This window comes from Ursus maritimus, unplaced genomic scaffold (genome assembly GCF_017311325.1).
Source record: "Ursus maritimus isolate PB19 unplaced genomic scaffold, ASM1731132v1 scaffold_48, whole genome shotgun sequence".
Lineage (NCBI taxonomy): Eukaryota > Metazoa > Chordata > Mammalia > Carnivora > Ursidae > Ursus > Ursus maritimus.
The window spans coordinates 72,237-86,005 of record NW_024426641.1 but is presented as its reverse complement, the minus strand read 5'-3'; the positions used below and the strand labels follow the sequence as shown (position 1 = coordinate 86,005).

Sequence of the window (13,769 nt, the reverse complement as noted above, 5' to 3'; positions counted from 1 at the left end):
TATCATCTTCAAAAAAAACTTAAAAAAAAAAAAAAAAAAAAAAGACAGGTCATGCACTTATGAAACTGTTCACTAAACTGGCTTTATGCTGGCACTTTTGGAATGTAATCCAAGTCACAGATAAGCAAAGAAATGAGTTTACTGATTCTGTGGCTGAGTCTGAGAATGTTCAATTTCTAAATGTTGAGTTGGTGGGCTTTATCCTTCCTGTCACCACTGTAGACAAGAATCAAAAGAAGGGTGCCTGGATGGCTCAGTCAACTGAGCATCTGACTCTTGGTTTCTGCTCTGGTCATGCTCTCAGGATAGTGGGATTGAGCCCCGAGTCAGGCTCTGCACTGAGCATCGAGTCTCCTTGGGATTCTTCCTTTGCCACTCCCCCACCCCTCTCTTACATACATGATCTCTCATTCTAGAATAAAATAAAACTAGGTGCTCCTGGGTGGCCTAGTCAGTTAAGTGGCTGACTTTCACTCAGTTCACTATCCCCAGAGTCCTGGGATTGAGCCCCACATGGGGCTCCTTGCTCAGCAGAGTCTCTGCTTCTGCCCTGCCTGGCACTCCCCTTGCTTATGTTTGCTCTCTCCCTCTCTGTCAAATAAATAAAATCTTTTAAAAACTAAAATTTAATTTGACTTAATTCAATTTAAATTTAAATTATTTCTTAAAAAGAATCAAAAGAAGTTTTAGCTACTAACATTCTCAGGATAACATTAGAGCCGTGCTAGAGCGAGGAGACAATAAAAACAAGTGCTGCCACACTTCAGCACCATTTCCTCTATCCTCTCTCCCTAAAGCCCCAAAGATTATGGACTACGGATTACAAATTGAAACAGTATTCTCCCAATGCTGCTCCTTGCAAAATGTTTAAAACAGAATTCATGGGGCACCTGGGTGGCTCAGTTGGTTAAGCGCCTGACTTGATTTGGGCTCAGGTCATGATCTTAGGGTCATGAGATCAAGTCCCATGTCCAGCTCCATGGCAGGTGTGGAGCCTAAGATTCTCTCTCTCTCTCTTCCTTGCCCCTCCCCTACCTTGGGCGTGTATGCACACGCACGCTTTCTCTATCTCTTTTTCTCACAAATAAATAAAAAGAAAAGAAAAGAAAATTCAAAAGAAAAAAAGTATTTTTTAAGATGACAGTTTAGGAAGGAACAGTTCTATAATGACTTGGGCTATCTGGCCTGAGGATCGTCCTTGTCATTCCTTTAAGTTATCCAGAAGGTCACAAACCAGGGCTTAAGCTTCTGTTCATATGCATCACTAGACAGTAGAGCTAATGCTATACAGAGGTCATGAGTTCAGAAGCCAAAACAACCACCCATCTTAGGAATATAACCACTGAGAGAGAGGGGCAAGATTACACACCAGATAACATATGATGCAAAGATGAATTACTGGAACAGAAGCAGCAAGAATTTAAAATAAGTATAATTTGGGACGTCTGGGGAGCTTAGTTGGGTAAGCATCTGCCTTTGGCTCAGGTCATGATCTCAGGGTCCTGGGATCAAGCCCAAGCCCCATGTCAGGTTCCTTGCTCGGCAGGGAGTCTGCTTCTCTGTCTCCTTCTGCCCTTCCCCGCACTCGTGCTCTCTCTTCCCTGCGCTCTCTCTCTTTCAAATAAATAAAATCTTAAAAAAAATAAAATAAGTATAATTTCCTAAAAAAGATAAGAATGATATTGGCAAAATGAAGGACAAAACATTATAAAAATAACCAGGTAAAAATAGTGCTGGAAACCACAATAAATGAAATAAAGAATAAAACAATGAGGCTAATATTGGAGAGATAAAACCAAAACAAAAATGGTGAGCTGGATCAGCTCTGATGTGGTCTCCCATAAAGCAACAGAAAACAATAAGGAGATTAGACATAGAAATAGGTAGTTAGATATATAGGCACCAAAAGACAAGTGCAGATACCAAAATAAAAATATATAATGAGAGTTACAGGTAAAGAGAAGGTGGGGAGAGAAGGCAATAATAACATATTTCGTATAATAGAGAAGGATGGATATTTCTAAGTATGCTGAAATGGGATTGATAAAGAAAACATACACCTTAAGAAATCAGACATTTAAATATGATGGTAAACTAGAAGAACACCTCAAACAGCTTGCCACACAAAGAACAAATATGAAAGCACTTAAAAGAAATACTCAAATAAGAGGATAAATAAACCCAGAAGGATGATGCAAATAATATGAAACATAAAAATGATAATATAATTTATATTAATCATATAAAGTACATTATTATCTTTTTATTTTTTATTATGTTCATTTAGCCAGCATATAGTACATCATTAGTTTTTGATGTAGTGTTCAACGATTCGTTAGTTGTGTATAACACCCAGGGCCCAAGACCTATAAAGAACTTACCAAACTCAACACCCAAAAACATTTTTATCTTTTTAGAAAGTATTAGTCAAAGAATAAAAGAAAGAAAATCTATATGCATAACCAGAACTAAAATTCTAGAAAACATGTACATGATGGGTTGTGAAGATAGACCAAAATAACATACAGAAAGATAATATACTTGTTATGATCCAAAGAAATAGAATTGTATATGTTTAAGGATTCAATAGATGGAGGGGCGCCTGGGTGGCTCAGTCGTTAAGCGTCTGCCTTCGGCTCAGGGCGTGATCCCAGAGTCCTGGGATCGAGCCCCACATCGGGCTCCTCCGCTGGGAGCCTGCGTCTTCCTCTCCCACTCCCCTGCTGTGTTCCCTCTCTCGCTGGCTGTCTATCTCTGTCAAATAAAGAAATAAAATCTTTAAAAAAATAAAAGAAATCAATAGATGGAAATGAACACAGATGAATCTTAAAATATCCATGCTAAGAATGAAGTAGAATTTATAACTTTTAATCAACAAACTAAGAAGTATCCCTCCATCCCTCTAATGAGAGATAGGAAATAGTTGAAAAGTAATAACAAAATAAATGGAATAAGAACAAGATGGCAGAAATCAGTCTTACTATAATAGTAATTATAAAAAGAATACATCAGTGAACCCCATGATGAAAAAGATACAGATCCTCAAACTGGATTACAAACAAAAATAAATAAATGCAGCAATGTGTTGTATATAAGAGACACACTCAAAGTGGTAGGATATTAAAAAGTTGAAAATAAAATGAATAAGTGACCATCATCTACATGGCAGAATAGGTTTTCTTTTTTTTTTAAGATTTTATTTATTTATTTATTTGACAGAGAGAGACAGCCAGCGAGAGGGAACACAGCAGGGGGAGTGGGAGAGGAAGAAGCAGGCTCCCAGCAGAGGAGCCTGATGTGGGGCTCGATCCCAGAACGCTGGGATCGCGCCCTGAGCCAAAGGCAGACGCTTAACGACTGCGCCACCCAGGCGCCCCCGAGAATAGGTTTTCTACCATCTTCCCCCTACCAAAGAATATCAAGTTTGAAAATCACCACAGAAAAGAGTACCTTTGTGGAAGTCTGAAAGTCCAGTGGGGAAATGCCAGCTGACTATTGAAGGGGAAAAAAAATCTGAGATTGAAAGCACTGAAGAAAGGAGAAGGAATAGTTCCACTTTGGCCATATCATCCCTCCCCCAAAGGGGGCACACCTCAATGCCAAAAGAGACCTGGTAGGCCCATAATTTTTCATATGGAGGAACATAGGACTGCATGAATGAGCACCCAGCTCCCCCATCTGTGTGAGAATTGCCAGAGAGGCACATTTCTTTCTCACCCCATCCAGAACACTGACTCATAAACTGCATGACTGAGGATCAGTGAACAGCTTGGGCTCAGAATGGAACGTGTGGGAGCAATATGGATTCTACTAACCACTTTGAGGACTCATGAGGAACCCCACCCTGGAGAGCTGGGGATGCCTCACCTTCAGATCCCCTCAACTGATCCATGGGCATCCCAAATGCTTTACAAGCTTCAACCACACACCTTCGCACTTTGTGGCCAGCTCCCAGTGTGTGCCCCTAAGAGTAGTAAGAATGAGCCTTTGCAAATGGCTACTCAGCACGTGCAGAAATCTGGCCTAACCTTACAGGATGGGGACAAAACACACAAGCTTGGAGGGGTGGAAAAAAACTGCCAACCAAGAAAAGTTGTCCTTCAGAAATGAAGGAGAGATAAGGACGTTACCTTATAGCAAGACTAAATCATGAAGAAATAGAAAACATGAACAGACCAATAACTAGTAAAGAGATTGAACTGGTAATCAAAACTTTCCCAACAAAGATATGCTAAATTTAAAGACAAATCATAATTAAGTGATGTGTTATCAGATAAATTATAAAGTAGTGGTAAAATTAAAATAAGCAGGAAGATAATAGACAAAAATACCTATAATATTAATTATAAGACTGCTATTTTACCAAGAATATAAATTTTACTTTAATATATTCTGGTAACTATGAGTAAGAATTAAAAATAGCACTACAGTTCTACAGAAAAAGCTAGAGGTTAATATTAAAGTTCCAGAAAATTGCTTAAAAAAAGACATTTTAATCAAAATGCAAAATGTCCTTCCTATTTGTATTCTAAGGCAGTTGTTCGCTTGAATGTAACCAATGTATGAAATGGGGTTAGAGATAAAGTGTTATTTTGGCACTGTATTTTTATAAAAGCCAATATTTCCTACCATATACCCCTAAGGAGAAACCTGGACGTCATTCATCACCATGAATAAATGACAGGTAAACACGCTCTAAATAACAACAAACAAACAAAGAAGACCCACGGGCTGAGTGTAGGCAGCCCATGAAATCATTTGCATGATTTTCTTCAGCGCTCGTTTTCCCAGGTTTTTAATCAATACAGTAATTTCTTTCACCCCTCCTGTCCCTCACTGACTCAACATTAACTACATAGCTGTACCAAAGAGGTTCATGAGGCTCCCAGTGTGTGCATTTATCCCAACACCACTCTCCCACTAGTAGGGCAGTTTCTCCTTGGGAACATCCCATCCAAACAGTAGAAATATTGTACGTACGTAAGACATCTACTTCCAAAATACATTCAGCAGCATCAGTGACAACTACTTGGACATATGAAATGTTCATCAAATATTTTGACTATCAGCCTATTGCTAGATGGCTTAATGACAAAATATACAAATGTCAACTGTGGATGGTCTGAAATGTCAATACAATGACAGTTCAATTTCAAGGGTGAGACAATTGTTGACTGATTATCCTAAATCATGCAACTTCACTTCTACCACACTCTCACAATCTAAAGCAAGTCAGAGGTCCAGCCAAGTTAAAGGGGAGAAGAATTTACATCCCTGGATGGAGAAATTGACATTGAAGAATTTGAAACAGTCTTTAATCCACCATAGCCGTGAATCTGAAAATGCCTCTAAGCTCAAAAATAGCTACATACAATCAGCTCATCCTTCAATATTTCTACCTTTTCCAGAATCTTGGGCCTTCTGATCCTCATGGTTTGCGCAGCAATCTGATGACTTTAATCCAGTGATTGGGTGCTCTATTTGGCTTTTTCAGTTGTTCTGTGAACAATTACTCAGAGGCAGAAATGTATCAATAATTGTTAAAGCTTATATTAAAATACCTCTCTGTACTGCTAAGGGTTTTGCCACTTGTTTTTATCATGATTTTAATACATTCAGGTAGGAAGGAACAAGGAATTTTATTATATTCTTATATTAGATTCCAACTCCTGACCTCACTCCACATCTACAAACTGGTCCTTGGCATTCTATTATAAGCAAGAGCACTCCCTTCTCTTCAACTTAGAATTGCTCCATTGATTGCTTATGTATATGGATTCATGAACTTCTAATTTTCAACAGCTGAGAGCTCATTGCTGTACTTCATAATTATGGTGCTCAAACTGCCCCACATTTTGTCTCTTGTATGAGTTCCTCATATATTTTCAGCGATCCATTCTGGGAGAGGAATAGTAATACCACAGTCTGAGCAGATGAGACTGGATCTTCTGAGTTCAAACAACTGGACATCATCTATGTAATGAAAACTCTGGACATCAGAGGGCAGAGGCACTCACCATAAATCTTGACCCACCCACTGCTTGCAAATGGAGTTTGTCTCATTAGCACGTCTCTACCTATGACAGAGAACTGCACAGTGCAATGTCTTTGACACTTTACGAGCATACACAGGACAAGAAGGAACACATCAATTTCATTATGCATACAATAATGAAAGTTACAATGAGTGTATACTGAATCAGTGAGAGGCTTCATGCATAAGGTCACTTGAACCTTTTTTGTCACTGTGAGTATTGCCTAATTTTATCAGTTGAATTCAGGCACTCTTTTTCTCTAAAACAGACCAACGTGTTTTAGCACTTGTGCACTATGGTTTATAACAGCTGCCAGAAAGTCGTGGCATCCCCAGCTGGGAGCTCAGAAAGTACAGGAGATGGGAAAGGATACCCAGGGAGCATGGAAATGGCCAGACCGGCAGAAAGGTTTTCTTTTCTTTCACTTTTCTCCCCAGGGTCAGTGCCACCTCCTCCTCTACACATCTCTCACTGTCAGGAAAGCCCTGGAGCTCAGGGGCTCTTTCATTTTGCCCCTACACATGCCATCATGGCTTTGCCCCACAGCACTGAAAATGTTCTGCCAACCTCCACCCAATGCTTCCTTCCCCAAAGGATTGGGGAAGGTGAAACTTGGTTCCTTGTAGCAAACAGATTTATAAAAATGTCTATCTCTTCTCTTCCCCAAAGTTTCCCAGCATACTTGGCCCTTTTATTTAAAGCAGCTGAGATCAAGAAAGAAAAATCCTTCATTGACAGTGAACAGCCTTTCACCCAGGGGTGGCCTAGAATGTGATTAATCTTCAGCCTATACCTACTGACGAGACCAACCTTCCAATGATTCGGAACACTCATAATCCCCAAAAACAGAGGATAGAGCTCTAGACAATGGAGAGATGGTAATGAAGAAAAAGTAGTTACACTTGTGGAAAGCATAGCATAACATACACAGATGCTGAATCACTACACTGTACACCTGACACTAATACAATGTTGTGTGTCAACTATACTCAAACAACAAAAAATTTTAATAAAAAATAAAAGGCTAACACTTTTCCTACACCCTATTTCAGTTAAAAATTGCTGTGTAACAAGTCACCCCAAATCTTTGCATCTTAAAACATAAATTTATTATTGTCCATGATTCTAGAGGCTGACTGGGATCAGGTGGGTGGTTCTCACTTGGTTCCATCATTTAGTTGCAATCAGATAGTAATTGGCATTGGATGATAAGAAGGCTGGTGTGGAGTTTATCTAAGATGGCTTCTTCAATCCTGTGTCTGACGCCACAGCTGGAATGGCTGGAAGAGATGGGCTGACCAGGCATCTCTCTATGGTCTCTCCATGGGGCTAGCTTAGGCTTCTTCACTGCATGGCAATATCAAGGTATTCAAACTTTTCACATGGCACCTGGATTCTCCCAGGGCATGTGTTCCAAAAAAAGAAGCTTCTCGTGCAACTTCCCTTATACCACATTCTCATGATCAAAAGCAAGTTACTGACCCAGCCAAGTGAAAAAAGAGAGGAAGGAATTTATATCCTGTAATGGAGAAAATGACATTGATCCACTACAAATGATGTAATCCACCACAGCCATGAATCTGAAAATGCCTCTAAGGGCAGAATTAACTACATACAATCAGTTCAAGCTTCAAAAGTTCTACCTTTTGCAGTCTTTGCTCTCTGATCTTCATTAGTTCATCAGCAATCTGATGCTTTAAGCCAATGCTTTTGGTGTTGTACCTGGCTTTCCTGGGAGTTCTTAGAACAATTACTGGTGGAGGAAGAAATCAATCGATAAACTCTAACAACTAGAAAATTACACTTCTTTGTATTGTTGGGGTTTTGTCAGTTGTTTTGTCATCATCTTCAATACATTCACATAGAAAAGGAAAGGGAATATAATTATATTCCTAATTTTGTACACATGCACATACTGTTTATTTTGAGATGGCATTGACAAGGCTGAAGTGAAGATAAAGGCTGCTTTACATCCTGAAAATCAGCATAGTTATCCCCTTGAAGAGGGAAGACACTTCAAAACAGATTGCAGTGCAAGGAGGGGAAAGCAGTAACATGTCCAGAATAGTTTTGACATGAAAAACTAATAACTAATGAACATTAAAGATAACTTAAGTCGAGCTGATTGAATTAGGGTTAGAAGGAGATATAATGGGTTGCAAAGAAGTAAAGAAGTGCCCATTTCATAATACTGGGTCCTTCAGCACTCTTTATTAGATGTTCTTCCAAACTTTCTTTAATGCCTGTCAAAACTTGCCATTCTCAATGGCTTCAATTTCAATCCATATTCTGAGCATATATCTTTTATTTTTTTATGTAGTAATATTTTTATTATATTATTTTAGTCACCATACAGTATATCCCTAGTTTTTGATGTAAAGTTCCACGATTCATTACTTGCATATATGAGGATATATCTTTTAATTTGAGTTCCCGGTCTACTATTTCTTTGAATGAAATACGAATCTTTTGAGAACATCACGGAGAGACTGCTTTACTTGTTTATTTCTCAGGGTATAAATGAAGGGGTTCAACATAGGGGCAACAGATATAGTGAGTAGAGAAACTGCCTTATTAATGGCCACTTCATCCTTAACTGAAGGTTTGACATACATAAATATGCAGCTGCCATAGGTCATGGAAACCACAATCATGTGGGAAGAACAGGTGGAAAAGGCTTTTTTCCTTTGCTGGAGAGAGGGTAATCTTAGAATTGTCCTAATGATGTATATGTATGACAGAACTATACACACAAGGGTCATTATGAAGGTCAACACAGCACAGATGACAACCAGCTGTTCTATGAACCAAGTATCTGAACATGAATTCTTCAGTATTGGAGAAGCATCACAATAAAAATGGTCAATAACAGAGTCACAGAATTCCAGGTGGAGACTCAAACCAAGGAGTGGAATGATAATCAATAAGCCAGATACCCAACAACAGAGGATGAGATCCCTGCAGACTCTACTGCTCATGATGGTCACGTAATGCAGGGGTTTGCAGATGGCCACGTAGCGGTCGTAGGACATCACAGCCAGGAGAAAAAATTCTGTAGCTCTAAAGAGGACAATAAAAAAGATTTGGCTGAAGCAAGCCTTGACGGTGATGGTTCTGTCCCCACTTGATATGATGTACAGGTATGGGGGGACACAGGCAGTTGTGAATGAGATTTCTAAGAAAGAGAAATTTTGAAGAAAAAAATACATAGCTGTTTTTAAATGAGAATCCACCAAGGTGAGAGAAATTATGGTCAGATTCCCAATTACACTTAATATATATGTGATAAACAGAAAGATAAAAACCAAAATCTCTAGCTGTGGGTCATCTGTCAAACCCAGTAAGATGAACGTTGTTACTGCTGAATGGTTTCTCATCACTGGCTTCATACCACTGCCCAATCTTCACGTAAAAGTCACAGAAAATGGATCTGAGGAGCAATGTCAAAATATGACAGGATCAATAGTGACTATAAACAACAATTAAACCTAGTCGCATGCTGTGCCTGGTATAACCGGAAAACTGGTCTTTCATGAGGTGATGACCTCAGCCCCACTGAAGGTACCACAGGGAAGCAAACCCAGTTTGTCCAGTTTCAAAACCTCTATTTGTCATCTACTACATGAACTACGTTGGACAAGTCATTTAACCAATCTGTGCTCCCAATTTCCTCCTCTGTAAGATGGGGTAATTATAATACTGCATCTTCGAGTTACTATGGGGTCTAAATGAGATAAACCAGGTACATGCTTATAATAGTACCAAGGAAATAATAAGCAGTGTACAGATATTACTTTTTTATTTTCTGAAGCCAATCTCTGATCACCTCAAGAAGACATTTCGCTCTTCAGGTAGCAGCTCTCCCTCTCTGTTTTTCACACCATTAATTTCTTCCCCTTTCTAGATTAATATCACCAGCACACAAATGTGCTCTGGTATGCCCTTATATAATTACTTTAAGTCCTTTCCATTAGGGAGTGACATTTCCACCATATACTTTTAATAGAGTTTCATATAGTTGTTGTGTAGTTTTGCCTTTTGTGAAGATTTTAATATGAATACTCAAAACAAAATCAACTTAAGTCAATGAAGACAGGAAGGAGGACCTACAACTGAAACCTGGATTGAAAAAAATCAACAAATTTTAATCTCAAATGAATACCATAACCATACCAGTGGGGAAAAGAAAGGACTAATGCAAGTTCCGATGAATACATACAACTGTATTGTCTCAGTCTTAGTCTGAAAAGAGGATAGGAAGAAATGTGAACAAATCCGGAACTCTTTTTAGTACACTTGTTTTTTCTAGTAGTATGGATGAAACCGTGCTGAAACTATTTTAGATTTATTATAGGACTGAGTAATGAGAACATGCTGATTGTCAGAGTTTTCAACAAGGAATTAGAAAGATACTAATATGGATTGGGGAAAAGGCAAAAAAGAATCCTAAATGGATGGACTGGAATGGGAGGTTTCGTATATAAAGATATATATACATTTTTATATATGCTTATGTGAATGTGCCCATATATATTTGTATACTGTATTATACATGTATATGCTTGCTTGTATTTTTTAGCCCACTAAAATGGCTAAGTAAAAAGATACCCCAATAGCACTGAGCTCATTCTAGAGCCCCAAAATGAAATGAACCAGTGTCCCCTTAAAAAATGGCTGATTCAGGACTGATTCAGGACTGAAACAGAGTAAGTACAGGTGAGCATGCAACATCTTGCTATGCCAAAAGTAAGGAAATCCTCAAACAATGGGGTTTGTAACAAGGTCCACTGAAACCAGCTTGACGGAGGTCTCACTGACAAAATGTGTGACAATTTGAGCACCATAATTAGTAAGTACAGCAATGAATTATAAGCATTGAAAACTAAGTATTTATGAGTCCAAACATATAAGCAGTCAATGGATCACGTATAAATTGATAGGAAGGGAGAACTCTTGTTCACAGTAGAATGCCAAGGACCACCCAGTAGCTGTGGAGCAAGAGCTTGAGTTGGAAATCAGATTTTGGCAATCACTACAACAATGACTGAATCAGGCAAAAACCATCGAGAGATGCAAAATCAGGGGGAAAGTTTTGTTGAGGAATAGAAAACTTGTATGTTCTTTAAGTGTATTCATATAATTGCTTATTAGTTACCAAAAAAACATAATGACTACACAATGGAGAAATTGGACAACTTGACCTGGTGATCAGATGTGTCACCCTGAAAATAACCATACCATCTATATAGTACTCTAGCTGAGAATGAATAACTTGAATTGAATCAGGAGAAAACATCAGGGAAACCAAACTGAAAAATTCCTTTGAAAACGGAAGGAAACTATATTCTACAAAAATGTGCACCTCAAAAAAAATAAAATAAAATATACGGGCTGTGGAAATATTAAAAACAAAGAAGGCTAAAGAATCATAAATGCAATGCCTTAAGGAAAACAAAAGCAAAAATGAACTTTTGGGACTTCATCAAGATAAAAAGCTTCTGCACAGCCAAGGAAATAGTCAACAACACAAAGAGGCAACCCACAGAATGGGAGAAGATATTTGCAAATGACACTATAGATAAAGGGCTGGTATCAAAGATCTATAAAGAACTTCTCAAACTCAATACCCAAGAAACAAATAATCAAATCAAAAAATGGGCAGAAGATATGAACAGACACTTTTCCAAGGGAGACATACGAATGGCTAATAGACACATGAAAAAATGTTCAACATCATTATCCATCAGGGAAATTCAAATCAAAACCACATTGAGATACCACATTACACCAGTTAGAGTGGCAAAAATTGACAAGGTAGGAAACAACAAATGGTGGAGAGGATGTGGAGAAAGAGGATCCGATCCCTCTTACACTGTTGGTGAGAATGCAAGCTGGTACATCCACTTTGGAAAACAGTGTGGAGGTTCCTCAAAAAGTTAAAAATACAGCTACCTTATGATCCAGCAATTGCACTATTGTGTATTTACCCCAAAGATACAGGTGTAGTGAAAAGAGGGGCCATATGCACCCCAATGTTCATAGCAGCAATGTCCACAACAGCCAAACTGTGGAAAGAGCCAAGATGCCCTTGAACAGACATAAGGATAAAGAAGATGTAGTCCATATATACAATGGAATATTACTCGGACATCAGAAAGGATGATTGCCCAACATTTGCATCAACATGGATGAAAATGGAGGAGATTATGCTAAGTGAAGTAAGTCAACCAGAAAAGACAATTATCATATGGTTTCACTTATTTGTGGAACATAAGGAATAGCAGGGAGGACATTAGGAGAAGGAAGGGAAAAATGAAGGGGAGGAAGGTGGGGGGGGGAGATGAACCATGGGAGACTAGGGACTCCGGGAAACAAATTGAGGGTTTTAGAGGGGAAGCGGGTGGGGGGATGGGCTAGCCCAGTGATGGGTATTAAGGAGTGTACGTATTGCATGGAGCACTGGGTGTTATACACAAACAATGACTCATGGAACACTACATCAAAAACTAATGATGTACTGTATGGTGACTAACATAACATAATAATATTTTTTTTAAAAAAGGAAAATACTAAACGCATAAATAAAATAAATAAATAATAAATAAGTGCAATGCCTGACCTAATTTGGATAGTGTATAGAAGGGAGAAAAATTCAATCAAGGATATTATTGGTCAGGAACAAAGTTGAAGTACGGATGGCAAATTTGATAAAATTATTGTTTTGGTGTTAAATTCACTGAAGTCAATAACATTACTGTGGATTTGCAAGTAAAAATCTTATTCTTAAGACATCACACCAAAGTACATAGGGATACAATAGTAAAGGGCCATAATATCTGTATTTTAACCACAAATGTGTCTTAAAAAGTATTATGAAGAGAGACAGAGAGCAAATAATAAAGTAAATAGGATAAAAGATTAACAATGTGTGCCTTTGATATTCATGGGTTTTGGTACTACTCCTAATTGTGCAAGTTTTCTATAAGCTTGAAATTATATCCAAATAAAATGTTAAAATTAAAGACAGGTCCTCACACTGTCTATTACTATTCATCTATCAGCTGAAAGAGAGGGAAAAACACACACACACACACACACACACACACACACACAGAGATGGCCCTTGAAAAACAGAGAGGTTAGAAGCACCAACACGCTGCACAGTCAAAAATCTATATATAACTTTTGACTTCCCCAAAATTTAACTACTTCTAACATACTGTTGACCAGAAGCCTTACCAATAATGGTCAATCGACACATATTTTGCATATTGTATGTATTATATACTGTACTGTTGCAATAAAGTAAGCTAGAGAAAAATGGTTAAGAAAATCATAAGGAAGAGAAAATTCAATTACAGTACTCTACTGTGTTTATCAAAAAAGAAAAAAACATCTCCACATAAGTGGACCCGCACAGTTCAGATCTGTGTTGTTTAAGGGGCAACTGCAGGGGCACCTGCGTGACACAGCTGTTAAGTGTCTGCCTTCAGCTCAGGGCGTGATCCCGGCGTTCTGGGATCGAGCCCCACATCAGGCTCCTCCGCTGTGAGCCTGCTTCTTCCTCTCCCACTCCCCCTGCTGTGTTCCCTCTCTCGCTGGCTGTCTCTCTCTCTGTCAAATAAATAAATAAATAAAATCTTTTTTTAAAAAAAAAGGGGGGGGGCAACTGCAGCATCTTATTATACTGAAATACATTTTTAATCCAACAAAAGCTCACCAGCACCAACATAC

The 13,769-nt window shown here is 38.5% G+C and overlaps 1 protein-coding gene across 1 annotated transcript; it reads right to left on the bottom strand.

Annotated features, from left to right (window-relative positions):
* Positions 1–8,476: 8,476 nt before the first annotated feature.
* On the bottom strand, positions 8,477–9,412 carry LOC103678908 (olfactory receptor 6C2-like). The gene has a single exon (XM_008708337.2). It carries the CDS (start codon positions 9,410–9,412, stop codon positions 8,477–8,479), a length of 936 nt encoding a protein of 311 aa, XP_008706559.2.
* Between the last annotated feature and the right edge of the window lie 4,357 nt (positions 9,413–13,769).